Source organism: Alexandromys fortis, unplaced genomic scaffold (genome assembly GCF_014885135.2).
Source record: "Alexandromys fortis isolate MF-2015 unplaced genomic scaffold, M_Fortis_MF-2015_v1.1 scaffold_0, whole genome shotgun sequence".
Taxonomy (NCBI): Eukaryota; Metazoa; Chordata; class Mammalia; order Rodentia; family Cricetidae; genus Alexandromys; species Alexandromys fortis.
In genome coordinates this window covers 6243806-6263482 of record NW_026067949.1, presented here as the reverse complement: position 1 = coordinate 6263482, position 19677 = coordinate 6243806, and the positions used below count along the sequence as shown (strand labels likewise).

The following is a 19677-nucleotide window of genomic DNA, read 5'->3' as shown; positions in this document are numbered from 1 at the left end:
TCTCTCGCTCTCTCGCTCTTCCTTTCTTCCAGCTGCCTGAATAATCTCACTTGGTCAGTCTTTGGGTTTATTCATTCTTCTGTTAGAGTGAACTCTTAGTTTTAAATAGTATTCTTTCAACTCCAGATTTATGCTTTTTATATATTTTCTGTTTATCTACAGATTGTTTGGTGAACTGTTTTTTCTCTTTATACTTCTTTAGAACTTTGAGTCTATTTCTGAATCAGTGATTTAGTTTCTATTTAGTGCAAACATCAGGTTTCCTCAAAGACATTTTCTTATTGAACTCTCCCCCCATATGTGGATCATAATTATTTCCTTGTATAACTTATGTTAAAAGTAAAGGTATTGTATTTTTTATTTTCTCTATTTTTAAAATGTAATACTTTCTCCCCTAATGTAATTGCTTTCTCCTTTTTCTTCCCTCCAACGCCTTCTCCCCCATCCCTCGTATAACCTTCTTCATTCTCTTTCAAATTCATGGCCTCTTTTTTCATTATTATGTACATGGATATACATACACACACACACATATATATATATAGATACACATTTATTCCTAAAGACATAAACACACCTGCTCTTGATAATGTTAATTGTATGTATGTTTTCAGAGCTGATCATTTAGTATTGCTTAACTAATTGGTGTGTTCTTTCCCTGTGAAGACTGTTTCTCCCACTCTGAGCATTCCTTAGTTACCTGTTATTCTTTGTTTAGGGTTGAGGCCTTGTGGTCTTTCCCGTCTGTTTTAACATGTTTTATGCTGTCCTTGTTCAGCTCATTTTTAGGTAGTCATGCTTGTGAAACTTTATGATCACAGCTCATTCCTAGGATAGACGGCCTCACAGCCAACCCCTTGACCCCCTGTCTCTTGTAATATTTTCCCTTTATCTGTCTTTCTGTCTATCTGTTTGTCTGTCTATCATCTATCTTTTTTTTATTTATTTTTAATCCCAACCACCAATTCCTCTTCCTTTCCTCCTCCCAGTCCCTTTCACCAATCTCCTCTTCATCCACTCCTTCATTTCTCTTCAGAAAAGGGCAGGCCTTGCAGTCTTAATGAGAGTATTTTAAATAATGCAGTGTGTTGAAGGAGGCCGCTTGTTGGTTCCCGGCTGTTCAGGCTGAAATAATCACACAAAAACTATATTATTTAAAACACTGCTTGGCCCATTATCTCTAGTTTCTTATTAGCTAACTCTTAGATATTAATTTAACCCATCTTCATTAATCTCTGTATAGCTTGCTGGCTAATGTTCTGGCATCTGTCTCCAGCGGGGTAAATGGCTTCTCTCTGACTCTGCCCTCTTCCTCCCAGCATTCAGTTTAGTTTTCCTCGCCTAGCTAAGTTCTTCCCTGCTATAGGTCCAAAGCAGTTTCTTTATTCATTAATGGCAATCCCAGCATACAGAGGGGAATCTCACATCAGCAGTGTGTCAGTGTGTGCCTCAGATGATCCCCATTGCCAGACTTACTTAGTAACTCCTCTGCACTATTTTCCTCTATGTTAATGCTCTTTTCTTTGTTTACCCACTGATACTTCTGCTTCGATACCAGTTAATAATAGAGGTTTCCTTCAATGTCTAGAACCGTAAAACTCATTCTTTTCCAGTGCTGGGTTAGTGGGTGTGGGAATAGATGAATTTAAAGGCTCATAGCCTGCAGCTGGGGGTGCTAAAATGCTCTGAAACCAAAAGGTGAATTGAATCTCTGGTTAATTCTCAGAGGGGTTTGTTTTTTTTGTTTGTTTGTTTGATTGATTGATTGATATTTTAATATCACTTTGATTTGATAATGTGACATCGCTTCTCCCTCAAAAATAAAATCTCAGGCTGGGTATGTAGGCACATGTCTTTAATCCCAGCACTCAGAGGCAAAGGCAGGAGATGCTTTTTGAGTTTGAGGCTGACCTGGTCTACATTGTGAGCTCCAGGCCAGGCCATCCAAGACTGAATAATGAGACACTCTCTTTAAAACAAAATAAAAATAAAAGCTTAGGACAGCAAATAAAAGCAATCTATAGGAAGCCCACAGCATTCAGCAGCATGAAACTAGTGTCCCAAGTGTTTCTAGTAGTTCTCTCATTTGATCTTTCTGAATAACCATTCTTTAAGTTTATCATTCTCTCTCTCTCTCTCTCTCTCTCTCTCTCTCTCTTTCTCTCTCTCCTTCTCCGTCTCCCTCTCCCTCTCTCTCTGTGTATATGAATATGTATACATGTATATATACTTATGTATCTGTGTATATATACATATATAGAGATAGATTAAGTATGAGAATTTTTAAATAGTCATAGCTTGATAGCATTTATTTTAAACATTTCTTCCTTTAATTTATCTCCATTTTCATTTTAATTTAACTAGCAAGAACAAACCAAAGTACTTCTATTAGGAATTTCCCCAGTAGATCTTCAACATTAGGTCCGTTTTATTTTGACTTTGGAAGTTACTGTACACAAAATCTGCCGTTACATAATAAATATATATTTATTTCTCTGGTTTCTAGTATCACTTCCTAGTTTTCCTACTTACTTTACTCTTGAGGCTATTTTAGGTTTTCATTAGAATCACTTATTAGCTCATGGTCTGGTTCAAAAGTCACTACTTTAATCTTGTATTAAAATAGCATCCCACTAATATGTAACATAAACTACAGTATTTATTTTATGACAAATTACCTCCGAAATTTGGCTGTTTAAAACTATAAAGATATATTCATTCATATTTTATCTGGATCACAAATCTGAAAATGACTCTATTGAATGGATTTGACTCACGGTTTTTCACAAGGCTGCAATTGAGAATCAACTGAGATTGCAGCCTTTTAAGATTTTGTTAATGTGGAATATAAACTTCCAGGAAGTAAACTATTGACTTTTATAAGGGTGCTTTTTCTTGTCAGCCTCCCATGGGGGCTGCTCACTCTTCTGAAGAGAGAAATAAAATAGAAGAGGCTAGAGAAGACAGCGTGAGGTCAGAGTATGCGTGATGGGGAGTAAGAATATGAGCAGTTGTGTGAGATGGAGAGCTCCGTCATTTATAAACAGTGTCTAGAAACATACTTGCATGGTATACTGTCAATCACCTCAGCTACCATATTATAATATGGAGTGAACTACATGACACTGGAATACCAGACAGTACAGAAATCATTGACAGCTATCTTGAGTCAGCTAGCACATGAAATATGCTTTAAGTTTTTGTTTAGTTAGCTTTGAAAAATGAAAAAAATTAGTAAGTCCATCTTGGGCAGTAAACCCTTTTCTGGGTGGCAACCTTCTTTCTTTTCTATCCAGATAGCATTTTTTCCTCAGTACATGTGGAGGACTGCTCTCTAGACCATCACTGCTATATTACCTTAAAGCTAGAATCCCTGACTGCTTACTTTGTATATAAAACAGCATGATTAAACTTGTTTCTCAAGTATTGGGCTGTCTCCCACCCATAACCTTAACTACAAATGATTCTGTAATGACTGTTCCAGGAATGGCAATCATACCTTTGCTTCAAAAAGTTATTCTTAACCATTTTGAAACCCTATCTTTGTTTCAAAAAGTTATATAGCCACCTATGACTACCTTGTTAGGCCCACCTTACAACTATGTCTCTGTTTCAAGTCATTAATACTAACTTGTTATGCTTATATTCTGCTTCTGTAACCCCTCCTGTCTTGCCCACTAAACCCTCCATTTGAAAAACTCCTATCCCTGAGCTACAAAAGCCTTGTCTTCTTCATCTCTAATGCTGATCCCCTCAACCCTACCCCCAACTTAGGGAGAGGCAGCACATGTACACAAATGGAAAAGCTTGCTTTAATTGTCTGCTTTAATTAATTTGGCCATGATGATTTCGGTTAGTGGTTTTTCTTATCGCATCTTTGGTATTAACAATATAATCTGCATATCCTTTCAGATGATACTTGCCCATAAACCTGAGTTTAAACTCGCTTATATAGATCTTAAGTTACACTTCTTTTTTTTTTTTTTTTTGGAGTTATAACGGTTGCACAAGCATCTTCAGAGTAATATTAATTATTGAACAGCTGAGAAATGTCTCTTTCTCTTATGCCCTCTCACTTGTACATCTTCCATAGTATACCATAAGGGGACAAAATGTGACTTAATAGAACAGAATTTAAACTTAACTTTAAACTCAGATGTGATCTAGTTGTTCAGTGAACTGAATTGTTTTTGTTTTTTCTGTGGTAAATTTAATCATTGTGAACTGGTGAGTGACACTAACCAATAGACTGCAGGGAATTTACACAAAAATACTTAACTGTGAAACTACCATCTTAAAAACAGATAATGTGAAGCAAAATTTAATTTTTAAAAATGAATTTTTATAGAAACCTTCCAGTTTTCATGAAGGTAATAATTAATTGTCTTGGTAATTTTTGTATGCAATGAAGAAACTTTATTTTGCTTTAATTAGGAAGCATATAGCCGCTGGAGCTTGTATATTATCATTTCAAGTGTGAAAACTTACTTGCCATTTTAACTCTGATATATAAAATACCACTCAGTCTATGTCTGTTTGCTTCTCTTGTTATTACAAACTATAACCTCTGATAACAGGTCACATTTACTAACAGGTCTGTTTGGAAGAAACAGGAAGCCTTCCCAAGTGTGCTCAATAATCTTTCACAGCTTTTCATTCTTCCTACCTCTCAAAACTAGAACAAATAATGGGAATCAAATGAGGCCAGATCTGTTTGTAAAAAAAAGGTTACTACTAGGCCAAAGTGTCTTGCTGTTACTCAGTGTTTATAGATGACCTGCCATTCTCCTAAACTTGATACAGTAAAGTCATTTGATTTTTTTTTTTACAGATTCTGCCAGAAGAGGGTGTATGTCTATTTTTGTAGTATGCATGTATGTGTGTGCCTGTGTCTTTGTGAAACTACTAAGGTTGTAGCAGATCAACCTGTTTTGTAGGATCAAGGTCTCCAGTAATAACTAATACCACCCTTTTGTAGAAGTTTGCTGTGAGTTTTTTTAGTAAGTGAAATACCCTAGTTCTAGATAGCTTGTTTTCAGTGGCTTCACAAATTTAAGAAAAGAAAGCAATTGTGATAGGATATTAGTAAATCTTGAATCTAGATTGCTGCTGTCTGTGCTACTGTACTTGCTTGATGTTTTTGATAGTGATAATTTCTCTATGTAAAAGAATATAAATCATTGATGACCTTCAGAGTAATATATGAAGCACATTTGACAGAGTGTTAAAAAACATTGGTAGAGAGTTCAAACAGTTCAGATGTCTTTAGTCACTGATATATGTTGTATATGGCCTACCCTTGGCTCATATATAAAGTTTGTATTTGAATACTAAACTTAATCTTAATATCTAATAGAATGTTTGAACATTTAACTATGGAGGTAACTCCTGCTTCGATGACTAATTCTTTGATCTGTACTTTTGTTTTGGGTAGAAATAAATGAATTTTTTAAAAAGTGACTTTTGGAAGAAATGCAAAACTGCATCTACATAGTTGCCATTTCTAAGACACAGAGACTGCTGGCCACTGTGGGTTGCTTGTAGATAGTGCTAATGTAATTTTCTTGTAAAACTCCTTGGTTGTTTGTATTCCTTCTAATGATACTGTGTTTATTTCTTTCCCAGATCTTCCTCAGAACTGTGATCCTAACATTCCCTTAGTTGCTCAGGAATTAATGAAAAAGATGATACGTCAGTTTGCCATTGAGTACATTTCAAAAAGTGGTAAAATTCAAGAAAATAGAAATGGTTCGATTGGAGCAAGTCTCGTATATAAAAGTATCCAAATGAACCAAGCAGAGCACTGCATTCAGGATGAGCAGGAAGGCCCCTTAGACCTCACTGTGACTCGAACGCAAGAGCAAACCGCTCAGCAAGGTACGTTGTTTGTTTAGCATGTAATACTTAACTGGTTTTGTTTTAAAACATTTAAACATGGATGTTTTATGTTCAAACGGGAAGTCATCTTTCCTTGATTCATTTATATGGCATAGCCTAGAGATTAAAAAGTGTACATTTACATTTTTAAGATTTATTTATGTGTGTGTGGTGCTAGTGCACATGAGTGAAGGTGCCCAGGTAGGCCAGAGAGGGAGTCAAATATCTAAGCTGACTTTACACACAGTTGTGAGCCTGTAATGTGGGTTCTGAGATGCAAACCTAGGTCCTCTGGAAAAATAGTATATGGTCTTAACCACGGAGCCATCTCTCCAGGCCCCTGTACTACATAGTTTATAAGAGAAAATTTGATGTTTTGTGTTTTCATAATGGTAAGTATCTCTATATCCAACTTAAAAATAAAGGACATATATATATAAAGAGATACTATGAGAAAGAATTGTTTTCTAAACATTAATTTAGTATTTGTTCTTTTGTTTCTACACTGAAATGATAAATAAATAGATGCTTTAACATCTGGTAGGTTTTTGTTATTTATTTTTTAGACTTATTTTTTATATGTATGAATGTTTTCTCTACATGTATGTCAGTGTACCACATGCATGCCATGTGACTTCAGAAGTCAGAAGAGAGTATTGGATTCTCTGGAACTAGAGCTACAGATGGTTGTAAGCCATTATGTGGTTATTGAGACCCAAACTAGGTCCTCTTTAGAGCATCAGATGCTTGAAACTGTTAAGCCATCTCTCCAGGTCCCCCTTCGTGCAGTTTTTTATGATGTAACTAAGAAAGGGGAAGTTGTACCTGTGATAAATACACTACACTCACATAACAAAGCATAACAGCAATACATTTTCATTTATGCTGCATTTATATAAAAAAAAGGGTTCATGTGTCCTGTATCTGTGGCTTCACAGAAGAAAGACAGTGTGGGTGGATACCAAATAAACAGCTTATCTGGAGATGAGAGAACAAACAGCTTTTATCAGCATGGTTTAGGGATCATGTTACTTCTTGTAGCTGTAAAAAGAAAGGTATTGTTGAAGTGACCTTAGAATGTATTGGCGTTAGGACTTTAAGGGTGAGCATATCATGGTCATTGTTTAGAGGAGACGACAGTGTTGCAGGAGGGGCCACTTGTTCATCCCAGCTACCCAGAACTGAAATAATCACACAGAAACTGTATTAATTATATCACTGCTTGGCCCATTAGCTCTAGCTTCTTACTGGCTAGCTCTTACATCTTAATTTAACCCATTTTTATTAATCTGTGTATCACCACGAGGTTGTAGCCTACCAGCAAAGTTTCGGCAAGTCTATCTCTGGCAGCGGATCCATGGCATCCCTCTAACTCCATCTTTCTTTCTCCCAGAATTCAGTCTTGTCCTACCCACCTACCTAAGTTCTCCCCTATCAATAGGCCAATCAGTTTCTTTATTCATCAGTGGTAATCACAGCACACAGAGGGGACTCCCACATCATGACAGTTTGTGAGATCCATCAATATTGAAGCAGAGAAGTAATGCCCCTTATTTGGCCCCTAATTTTAGACTATGTTACTTATGTTTATAAGAAATATTAAGTTTTTATTCTATTAGAAGGGTAAAATAAAGCTGCAATATAAGGCTTAAGAAAAATATGTATCTGTACTTTGACTTTTGTACATTGTAAGCACAAGTTATTTTTTTTAATTTTTATTTGATATCTATATTTTATATCTCCTCTCATTTTACATAAGCAATTTAGCATTCTACAGGCTTGAACATGAGCCTTGTTATATGACAAGCTTAGAGTTGCAAATAAGAAAGGATAGCAAAAATAAAGGAAGAATGAAACTTAAACATTAAGTTCAAAATCCTAAATAAATTTCAGCAAATTGAATACAGTAAGACACTACATACATTTATATTCTCAACAATTAGAAGGTAGAGGCAGGAAGTTCATTAGTTCAGGGCTGGTCTGGACTATATTATACGTGTTTGAAAGGAAGAAAAGAAAGAAAACTCATAATAAATAAACACCAAACAATGATTAGTCTTTTAGCTTCTCATAACTTAAATATAATAATGTACATTTACATCAACTGGTGATCTTAACCTCAATCAATATTACCTTCTATGGTAAATAGAGAAAAGAAAATATACTATTTTAATAGATGTGTATTTGTGCACAAACATGTTCTTAATAAAGTAAGACAAATAATCATATGACTTGATTCTGCAGTGGTTTGTGTGGCCTCATCTGGTATTTATAACTACTATTCTGTAAATGGATATTTAACTTTATAAACACCCATTCTGTATTTCCTCCACCCTCAGCAAGCACCTCAGCAGGTCTTAGTTCTTTCACTGGACTAGTGACCCATATTTTCATTCCTGAAGAGTCTTTGCCCTTTGTCATCCAGCCTAGATTGGGTTGTTGTACCCATTGGCTCTAATCATATGGTAGCACCAAGAGACACCCTAGAGAATCTCATACACTACAGATGTAATCTTCCCTACTTCCAATTGCTCTTTGGTAGTCTGGATCAGTCACCCCTTCTAACACCTTTTTTTTTCTTCTCTTCTCTTTCTGTCTGTCTGTCCTTCCTTCTTTTCCTCCATCTATCCCTCTCTTTTTGCTTTCCTCCTCCTTTTTAAAGATTTCTTTATTGTGTAGGTTTTTGGCCTGCATGTATATCTGTTACTATATGTTTGCATTGCCTGCAGAAGCCAGAAGTGGGCATCAGAGTCTCTGGAACGTGAGTTACTAATGTGGGTGCTGGGAACTGAACCCAGGTCTTAGAAGAACAGCTAGTACTCTTAATCCCTAGTCAATTTCTCTAGTCCATGTTGTTCCTTTTTTATCCATCTGTTAAGGGCATCAGAGTCCAAAATAACCAGTTCAGTAGAAAGTTTAATGTGTCTTCTAATAGAAGTACTCCCTTCTCTGGAACCAAAATTTGTAAGCCAGTAAAGTATAAGGTAACAGGAACAGGAAGCAAAAGATTTCCTAGTCAGTCACTAGCAGTGATAGTGAGTGGTAGCTCCTAGTTTCCACCCCTTGATTCTTGTACCTGTTAATCCTAGCTATAAAATAAACAGTACCATAAACAGACACTGGTTCCAAGCATATACTGCCTTCTAGATAACATTCCCCAGCACTCCAGCTATTGCCACCTATTTAGTGCTAGAAATGCTTAAAAGGCAACTTCACCATTCTATCAAGCTAACTGCTTTAAGATCGTGGGGAACATGGTATAACCAGTGGAGTTCATGACATTGGGTATACTGTCATATTTTTCTGGCTATGAAATGAGTTCCTTTGTTAAAAGTGATGCTGTGTGGAGTATTGTGTGAATGGATGGTAGTTTGGGCAGAAGCATTATATGCAGAAAAATCCATAACCAGAATAAACATCTACTCCTGTAAGGACACAGCATTACCCTCTTCATGAAGGAAGTGGTCTGATTTAGTTAACCTACCACCATGTCACTGACAGGGAATGGCACCAAATTAGGGGCTCAGTGTTGGTCTCTGCTGCTTGATGATTTGGCACTCAGCAGCTGTAGTCAGGCCAGCCTTGTCAAGTGAAAGTCCATCTTGTCAAGCCATCGCTCCAGCGTAGCCATTTTGTTCATGGCCCTTGTGCAGTAACAAATAGGGCTGAGCAGAGAAAGGCTGACTGCACAGAATGGGTCCTGCTGTCTACTTGACTGTTGAATTCCTCTGCTAAAGTAACCTTTTAATAAGCATTTACATGGGATTGAAATAACCTCATGTCCTTTGTCCATTTAAAGAGGTCTTTCCATGTAGTTTCCATGTACTCACATGTCTTTCTCACCAATTTTCCAGTCATGCTTCTTCAAGTCCCTTGACCATTCAGTCAAACCCAGCAAAGGCACTTTTGTGTACTTTCCATCATAGAAAAGAATTGTAGCTTTACCTATCTTTGATTTTATGAAGCTACAAATATTTTCTGGCTATCAGTTAAATACCCATGGTTAGCAGCTGAAACCATAAGACTTCCCCTAAGAGTAAAAAATAAGAAAAGAGCTAAAGACTTACTAAACAATGCGTTGGGTGAAGAGGGGAGGAAGGGTCCTATTTGAAGAGATAGTTAAAGAATGGCCAGAGAGGTAAGAGGAAGATGGCCTAAAGGATTTTTAATGATATTGGCATCACTTTGTGTCAAGCAGTGATTATGACAATTTCATTACTAGTGATAACTTTAACATTTTTCTGGAATTTAATTTAAATAGTTTTTCTCTGTCCAGACAATATAAAATAGTTTCCTTTTCATCTGTATTCACTGTCCTCCATGAAACGAGTCATCATTTGTTTTATATATTTAATATTTATGATAGATAGTGTGGCTTCAAAGACTTTTGAACTCATATCGATAGTGGAGTATGACTGAACTTCCTGATTTGCATTATATAGTAACTACAGACCAATAATATTGTGAGAAGTTAACCGATGTTTTTTTCACTTAATATTCATATTCAATTTAACGGTAATCGTTATCTTGACATTTCTGAAGTAACTCTTTAAGATTTTTAGAATCCAGCCAATAAAGGAATTGATTAAAAGTCACTTTTAGCTCTTTTGGTGAAGCTGCTAACACTCTTTCCTAGATGATCATTACTGATTCAGTGAACAAAGGTCACTGATCTCAGTACTATCCATTAGTCAGTAAGAATCTACTGTATATAATTCTGTGTGCTGGTTATATGTGCTGTGTGTAATACAGACTTGAGTAAGCCAGTGATAGGTTAAGATAATAATTATTGAATTACTACCATTTTTATATCATTATTTTAAGAAGCAAATATGAAAAAATCTCTTTAACTATAAAGCTTAAATAGACTCTAACCCAGCTTACCCCTCAGACCCTAATGGATTGATGGTTTTAGACCAGGCAAATTATAAGAAAGTGACACAGTATAGAATTGATATACATAAGATTCTGTGAACTTGTTCAATGCAACTAAGTAGGGGATGATGCTGAAAGATGGGTGAAAATTAGCAAGGCTAGTGGAATACCATAAAACTGAGTTAGAGTAACACATCTAATCAGAAATGAAAACAAACATGACTTTTGAAGAGTAGAAAATTTTGTGTTGTGAAGAATTTTTTGTCAATAATTTGCAAGGTGAGGACAGTTTTTAATTTTTGGTCAGAAGACTTGATAAATAAAGTATTATGCCAAGGAAATTGTTCACTATGGTCATAGCTTAAATTTTCAAATATCAGTCCACTTTTGAATTTATCTCTGCTAGTACTGTATGTACAATTAATTATATATTATTTAAAAGTTAGTTACCTGCATTCTGAATATTTTGCATTAGGGTTTGCTCACAGGATGTTAAGTTGTAATGTTAAATGCCAGTCTGCAACTAGTAAATGAAAAGAGTGTTGTTTTATCTTGAGGGCAGTTTTTAAACAGACAGAAAAATACAGCTTAATAACCGTGTGCTGACACCTAAAGTTAATTAATGTACTATTGGCTCATATGTATTTCTAATTTGCTTTCTCATAAGGAGTAAATACATGTCTAGAAATACATGTCTTGAAATCTTTTATTTGACTAATTGTTGATACCATCAATTTATGCATTTAATGGAAAGTAGTTTTCTATTCTTTTCACATAAGTTGTATGCTAAATGTACTGTTTTTAATTTTGACTATTTGAAATACCTACTAATGTTAAATGTGCACATGGCCCATTGTCTAGCACTTCGACTTGCAGGTATAAGTTTGAGAAGGTCTTTATAACTTAAACATGAAGTGACACACGGTAAGGTGCTTACATCATCGTAGTTGCTAAGAAGGAAAATTGTGCATGAATACTAACAGGTGAAGGAAAAGCAAAGTATAATATATTAGAGATAATGAAGCATTCCTTCCTCAAGTATATCGTCATGAAAGCATAATGAATACATAGTTCTTATTTACTAAATTAGTCTTTAGTACTTTAGATATGTACACACATGAAAGAGAAATACCAGTAGATGGATCCACCATTTGACAATTTATGAATTATTCCTAGGATTAAGGAAATATTCTGTCTCCTAAGCTGTCCTCCTTACCCACTGTCCTTTTCCAGTTCAGACAATACTAGGAGTATTTTTCCCCTTTCTAGACAGAGGGAATGCTCTATTGATGTTTGATAGGTGTAATATCCTTAACTAAATACAAGTGATTAGATGCATGAGAAATAACAAGGTTTGGTGAAAACGGAGCATATTGGGCTAAATTAGTTAACTGACCGAGATACTTGAAATAACTTTTATGTAGCAGAAACTTTGTCTCCCTCCTTACACTTCTAAGTGTTCTAACCTATAACTCAACACTAAGTTTCTTCCAATTTTTCAGGTTTTTATTTAGCAAATATACTCTGAACACTTAGACCAGGCACTCTTGCAGACAGAGTGATGTATTACTGAATAAAATAGATGTGCTGGCTGTGTAACTACAGCAGCTAGAAGGTGACTAATGCATACAAGCAATGCTGTAATGGAAACCTCGCGTGTTGACTGTCCACCAAGTCCAGATTATGTCTCAGCTGGCTGAGCGATGCCTAAGATTTGGGAGGAATCTGTGACTATGAGGGGAGAAGAATAAGGGAAAGAAAACAACTAAATTGTGGAGCCTTAGAGATGAGAAACAGCATAGAGCTTTCCACATGGAGTTCCCTGTTGACCAGGCCTTTGTGGTCATGTCTCCACACAGCATTGATGCTTTATAAAGATGAAATCTTGTCAGATTGCTAGACTCTTCCAGTGGCTTCCTGTCTCCTTCAGAATTGAAATCATGGCCATGTGATCCTGTATGACTTCTACTACATTTCTGATCTTACCTCTTCTGGTGTTACTCTACTTGAAGCAATTTTATATGGTGGTCCTTCTGTAGATACCATCCCATCTAGAGCCTTCTCCAGTACATCTGCTTGATTGTTCTCAATCTCACCTTGCTCAGAATCCTATTAATAAATAGCAGTCCTACACCTGGGTGTGGTTCTCAACAGCTATAATCCTAGTACTAAGACAGGAGATCACAAGTTAGATGTCAGTCTGGGCTAGTCAGTAAGTTCCAGATTAGCCTTTTCTAGGTAGTAAATCTATGTTTTAAAAAATAAATAAAAGATGTATGTGAATATGTGAACACATGTGTGTGACCTGCTCAGCCCAAGCTCCATTATTTTATGAACTTGTTTTGCAGTGCCTCCCTAGACAGCACTGTTGTCATCGGCGGTAGCATTGTGCAGCTCGGATTGTTTTACTTTTACTGAGCACCATGAGAATGGGCATTTTGCGTGATTTTCTTTCTTTTCCTTTTTTCTTTTTGTGCTGCCATTCTGCCATGTTGCTTTGTACATTATGAGCACTCAGTACATGCTTATTTCTCCAGAGGAGGCTATGAATATGGTGTTTTATCCATTTATCTCTATATGTCCCCAGACAATTAAATATGAGGATTGACCTTGTTAGGTTTTTGGTATACTTTTAAGCTGGTATTTTTTTTCCTCCATGATTCCTTTCCAAAGGCTTAATTTTTCAGTTTTTGAGGAAAAAGAAAGATGTGTCTTCTTGGCCTTATTTCTTATTGGATTTTAAGTTAATCGTGCATTCTGTGCTGCTGGCCTTGTCCTTAAACAATTTCTGAATCATTTAAGTTTTTTATTTGTGAAAACTCACAATTATATCTGTGGTAACTATATTTTAATAAAAAATACTGAAAAGTAGTTTTATAGCCATTGGCTTTCCTAGTTTTTTCTATATTGTTATGTGTACTTTATCTAGTCTTAGTATAATGTCGGCACAGATTCAACTCTTGTAACATTTCAGCAGTTTAAAGTAGTAGATAAGTAATTATTCAGTTCTCATTCATAACACATCCTTGCATTGCTTTTGATTTCCCAAAGTGCCAGCCTTGGGAAAACAATCATGGATGAGCTGTCAAGTTGACTTAGCACTGCAGAGTCGTGGGAAAGTGGCCAAAATTTGATTTTAAGCAAATCATGTGTTTGTTCATGTCTCCTTGCCACTGTCTCCTTACCACCTGGCAGTACCAGCTCTCCTCTCCTTTTTCCTTATGTAGCACCTTCCCAGTCATGTCCTGTTCCTAAAACTAGATCAGATAGGTGTTGATTTATATATAGCATTAATACATCAGCAAAATAAGATAGGAAAATGGAAGGGCTGGTGTTCTATTGAAAATATAAAGTTTTTTCTCTTGCAATAATTATAGGGGATGGAGTGTTAGATCTCTCTACAAAGAAAACCAGCATAAAATCTGAAGAGTCGTCCATATGTGATCCTTCTTCTGAAAATGCAGTTGCTGGGTAAGCAATATTACCTAGGAATTATAATTCAATGTCAATATAAATACCTTCTTGCAGAAAACACTTAATACTGTGCTGAGTAGGACTGACATAGTTTTCCTTCAGAATTTTTGTCACTCATAAGTTTGTCTCTCTCATATTTTCATTTGTCCTTTCTCTTTCTTTTTTCTTTCTGTTAAAGAAAAGTTATCAGAACAATCACCAAACTTCAATTCATGTTACTAAAATGAACTATCAATTTAATCATGGGATACAAACTAAGAAGCAGGACAAGTGAGATAACTTGAAATACTCAGGAGGCAATTTAAAGGGAAATATGTAACTTTAATATTTAGATTTTTAAAAGAATGAACCATTTCTAAAAGTGCTGTAGTTACTAATTCTAAAACTAGCATATATATTTACAGTTTTTGCTTTAGTGTGGTGGCAGCAACTTAATATTTATCTAGTAATCACCACAAAAAAGCCCTTTCATGTCTTTAAAACTGTCACTAAATTAATTTAAATAAACAATTACTAGTGAAATGCTGTTCTGTTGGATTTTTGGGGTTTTTTGTAACTTTTGCATCTTCTCATTAACTGCATAGAAATCTGTTTTGTCCCAATTAAATCTGAGATAAATTTATTTCAACTAAGGCTGTAATAGAGCTGGAGTCACAGGTGTAACAGGCTTTAGAAGATTACAAAGTTGCATTTGAAATAGAGTAACATTCTCAAATGGAATTATTCATATACGTCTTTGTTGAAATTTTCAGTTCTATGCAGAGGAAAGAGTCTGTGGAACTGAGATGTGTGTTTGGGAGTTCTCTTGGTGCTGCAAATTCCCTTTAAACGGGTTGACTCTTTTATTACTTGTTTAGCGGTAACGTCACGTTTCTACTAACAAAAACTCCTTGAGGATTTGGGTATTTTTATAATGGAACTCTAATTGTAAATAAAAATTATAAGTGTTGCTCTGCAAGCAGTTTTCAGAGGAAAAGCAACATCATGAGAATATTTTTACAAATACTCAGTTAGGATTTTATGTTCTTGGAAGGTCTGCCCATTGAGGCCACCGTATCATTGACACATTGTCCTACCAGGACTGTAGCGTTTGCTTTGATATGGAGTAACTACTACATTCCACAGACCTAACGTGTCATAAGCAGTGATGTTACCTAAGCAAGGAGTAAAATAAAGGAGTGGACCCTCCCCTTCCATAGCTGTGTGAGAGTCTCTCATACATCAGTTTACCATCGTTTCATTCCATCCATCCAGGAGACTACACAGAAACAGAGAGGACTATGTGGAAAGAAGTGCTGAGTTTGCAGATGGTTTGCTCTCAAAAGCTTTGAAAGACATTCAGTCTGGAGCACTGGACATAAATAAAGCAGGCATACTTTATGGCATACCTCAAAAAACTTTACTTCTCCACTTAGAAGCCTTACCAGCAGGGAAGCCTGCATCTTTTAAAAACAAAACTCGAGATTTCAATGATAGTTACTCATATAAAGACAGTAAAGAAACTTGTGCTGTGCTGCAAAAGGTAGCCTTGTGGGCAAGAGCTCAAGCAGAGCGCACAGAAAAAAGTAAACTCAACCTACTTGAAACCTCAGAATTAAAATTCCCAACAGCTTCCAGTTACCTCCATCAGTTAACTCTACAGAAAATGGTTACTCAGTTTAAAGAAAAAAATGAAAGCCTTCAATATGAAACTTCAAATCCTCCTGTACAGTTAAAAATTCCTCAGCTACGAGTAAATTCAGTTTCAAAATCACAGCCTGATGGTTCTGGTCTGCTGGATGTCATGTATCAAGTTTCCAAAACCTCTTCAGTCCTTGAAGGATCAGCTCTCCAAAAACTGAAAAATATACTCCCTAAACAGAACAAAATAGAATGTTCTGGGCCTATAACTCACTCAAGTGTTGACTCTTACTTTCTACATGGGGACCTCTCTCCTTTGTGTCTTAATTCTAAAAATGGAACAATTGATGGAACCTCTGAGAACACTGAAGATGGATTAGACCGGAAAGATAATAAGCAGCCCAGGAAAAAACGTGGCCGCTATCGGCAGTATGATCATGAAATAATGGAAGAGGCCATTGCAATGGTAATGAGTGGAAAAATGAGTGTTTCCAAAGCACAAGGAATTTATGGGGTACCTCACAGCACTTTAGAATACAAGGTAAAGGAAAGATCTGGAACACTGAAGACTCCTCCGAAGAAGAAACTACGATTACCAGACACTGGGTTATATATGACAGATTCAGGGACTGGCAGCTGCAGAAACAGCAGCAAGCCTGTGTAGATTACTGTTAGAGAATGTCTGTGTGTGAGTGCGTGTGTGTGCACAGGTGTGTGTGAGTGTGTGTGTGTGTATGTGTGTATCTATATACACACATGGAAATTACAAATGCTCACTCTGACAGGAGACATGAAATTTTACAGTTCAAAAACCACTTACATGCCTTTTGAAAAAGTTTTATTCAGGGTTTTCACTGTGGACAGAATTATAGAGTTGCTTATTAATTCTGATAGTTTGTATTTAATCCTTGTATAAATAGGTGAAAAAAGATTCAGGTTTTCTTTAGTAGTCAATAGCATAAAATGTGGGAAAACAAGTAATTGTCAAGTGGTACATTTTTATTGGTAAAAGAACATTCTAGCCATTCAGTTGAACCATCTTATAATGGAAATATGATATTAATAGTTTGTGAACACTTTTGTGTAACATACTACAAGTACTGTGAGTATGTCAAAGAACCCATCAAAGTTAAATAGTTCTCTCTGCACCAAGAGTGACTAATAGATACAGTATTAATATACTGCAGTGCATTCTATGAAATACAAAATGCACTGGAGTGCATCCACCAGGATAGAAGAGAAAACCTTAAAGGATATGTATAGTAAAATTTAATATTTATCATTTAATTGTTGATTTAGCAGGAAGTTGGGGTTATAAGTATATAATTTAAATTTTAAAAACTGACATAGTTAACCCCGGCAGCTATAGAATCCTTTAATATAAGATGGATTACTAAAAACAAAAAGTAATTTAAATTTAATTATTAAAGTAATTTAATTTTGTTTTCATTTGAAAAATAAGCTAATGTGTAAGGTTAGAAAAGAAAGTTGGAATGCAACTTAGAGCATGTTTATAATGTGCACAGAACAAGCTTGAGAATGGTCATTTTGGTTAAATGTGCTGGTTAGTTGATGTTATGACTACTTTAAGGATTGTGACACACTCCTATTGAAAAACCTCAGTGTAACTTTAATATATTTGCTGCTGTGACATTTCAAAACATTTTCAGTTTATCAAAATGAATTACAGATTTCATTTTGGTGGGTGATACATTATCATTTTGCTAATAACCAAATTTGCAGTTTGTTCAGGGTCTTGAATAGATTTACAGATATATAACACTGAAGCTGTTTTGAACATTCAGTAATGTAAACTCTTTACTAATTGGATAGTTAGAAGCTGGGCAGTGCATTTTAACTTTTACTACTCATATGAGACCAGTAATTTTTATAAAACAGTTTTAAAAAATAAGGATCAGAGTATTCCTGTGGGTTTATGGAGTATGAGTTTTGGTAGTAAGAAGCATGTACCTCCATGTAAAGATTGGAGATTTGCTTTATAGATGAGAATCCTCCGCAGTGCCCCTTTTCTCTGTTAGAATTCAGGTTCTGGTCATTTTCCTAAGCCACTTTTTCTAAGTCCAAAAGGAATTCTTACAGCTGAATTTAAAAAATGAGTGCACCTTTTCAAATACTTGTGTTTTACACTTGTGTTTGTGTGTGTTTAATAATCACATGAATATGTGATTGTTCAGCTACTAAACTTTAAAACTGCTTACATATATTGGAAGAAACTGAAAAATAAGAAAATATATAACCAGGTAACTACTTGGTCTCTGAGATCTGTATTGAACATGTTCAGCTGTTAATGTTACCTGCATACTAGGATATGAATCCTCCTCATCTTTTTCTTCCCCCAAGAAAATATACATAATAGATTATAAGACAGCATTTGTCAGGGTCATCTTTATTTTTAAAGAATTAAGCCATATTTTGTGAGGACCAGAACATGGATTATTTATTATATTTCCCCCTATTCCCATCGAAAAACAAACTTAAAAAGTAAATGCTTCAGAAACAATTTTCTTGACCTCTTTATACAGAATTTTGCTTGCAAAACTTTGGGAGCTCGAATGCATTACATAATCTTTATATTGTATTGACCTTTTTTATTCCTCACACTATATTTACATTGATAAATTGATTGAGAAGTTTATAGTAAAGGGAAACTTACAGAACACTTTTATATCATTTAAAAGATGACCTGACCAAAAACTTTACAGGATTCATATATCAGGGATCATTTTGCTATTGACTTCACAGTGATCAGTAGTTTTATAGGTAATATTATAGTTAATTTGCAGCATTTTCGTACTTGTATTATTTATTTTTGGTCAAATAGTAAATTAAATATTTTTTGATAGTTTATAGGTAATGTTCAACCCATAACTTTTAAAAGAAACATAATGTTTGTATTACTGAGTTGACTTTTTGATTATACAAACTAGGAAAGGCAGGGAAGTTTATGGGTTCCCCTCTCCCCACTGATTCTATTAAGATATCCTTTATGTTATACTTTCAAAGTACTTTATAAATTTAGTTACCAGTTACTACTTTAATTGACAGATTCTGAAAAGTACAGTTTCAGCTGACTTTTAATGAACATGAAAGCAACCCTTATGTGCTTTCTACTTATTTGAATGTTCCTCAAGTATTTTATATTTAAAATAAAAAAGAAGGAAAAGAAAAAAACAGTGCCTCTGTTTTTAGAAAACTACTGCTCAGTAAAGTTGTTTAAAGCATTTCTGGTAGCTGATGACAATTTTATATTAAACTGTATACTGACTTTAGTGAGACTGATTTTTCTTTTAGTTGTTTACAGTGCAGATACTTGTGTTTGTTTTTAATTGCAGTATTTTCATTGTCGCAGTAATTTAGTAAAACTCTGTGGCTGCCTTGATTTTGACAGATTTTGTTAATATAAACTGATTGTTAGGCAATTAGTTATATTTATGCATAAATCAATTGCACTATAATTCATGAATTATTTATTACAATATTTTCTAATGAATTCATGTATCTGTCTTGTGTTGTACATGTACTGTAATTTTGTTCCTACTTTGTGTTGTTATATATCTAAATCTGATTGTATGAATTTTAATTGTTCAGTTAACGTGTTTCTAGGTTGTAATTTGTAGTAAAGCACTTCAATGCTTTTGCACTTAAATTTACAACACTGTCGGTGTGTGGTTAATTTACTCATTCAGTAAAAGAAAAGAAAAGTAAAACTTGACTACACTGAATTCTTTGATTCCCTGTGAGGAGTTTTGGGTTTCTGTTTTTTAACAATATTAGAAATTGACTCTCAAAAAAATTGTCACAACAAATTTC

At 35.1% G+C, this 19677-nt stretch overlaps 1 protein-coding gene across 9 annotated transcripts in view; it reads left to right on the top strand.

Annotated features, from left to right (window-relative positions):
• Positions 1–19677, top strand: part of Lcorl (ligand dependent nuclear receptor corepressor like) — a 155725-nt gene that overhangs the window by 108263 nt on the left and 27785 nt on the right. For 5 of the 9 annotated variants that reach the window (XM_050149583.1, XM_050149578.1, XM_050149580.1 and 2 more), the window contains 2 exons: positions 5626–5877; positions 14130–14223. In XM_050149583.1, the coding sequence (XP_050005540.1) occupies positions 5626–5877; positions 14130–14223 (346 nt within the window). Of the gene's footprint in view, positions 1–5625; positions 5878–14129; positions 14224–15480; positions 19590–19677 lie in introns of those variants that run through there. The other 4 variants (XM_050149582.1, XM_050149586.1, XM_050149584.1 and 1 more) reach the window with 4 other exon arrangements.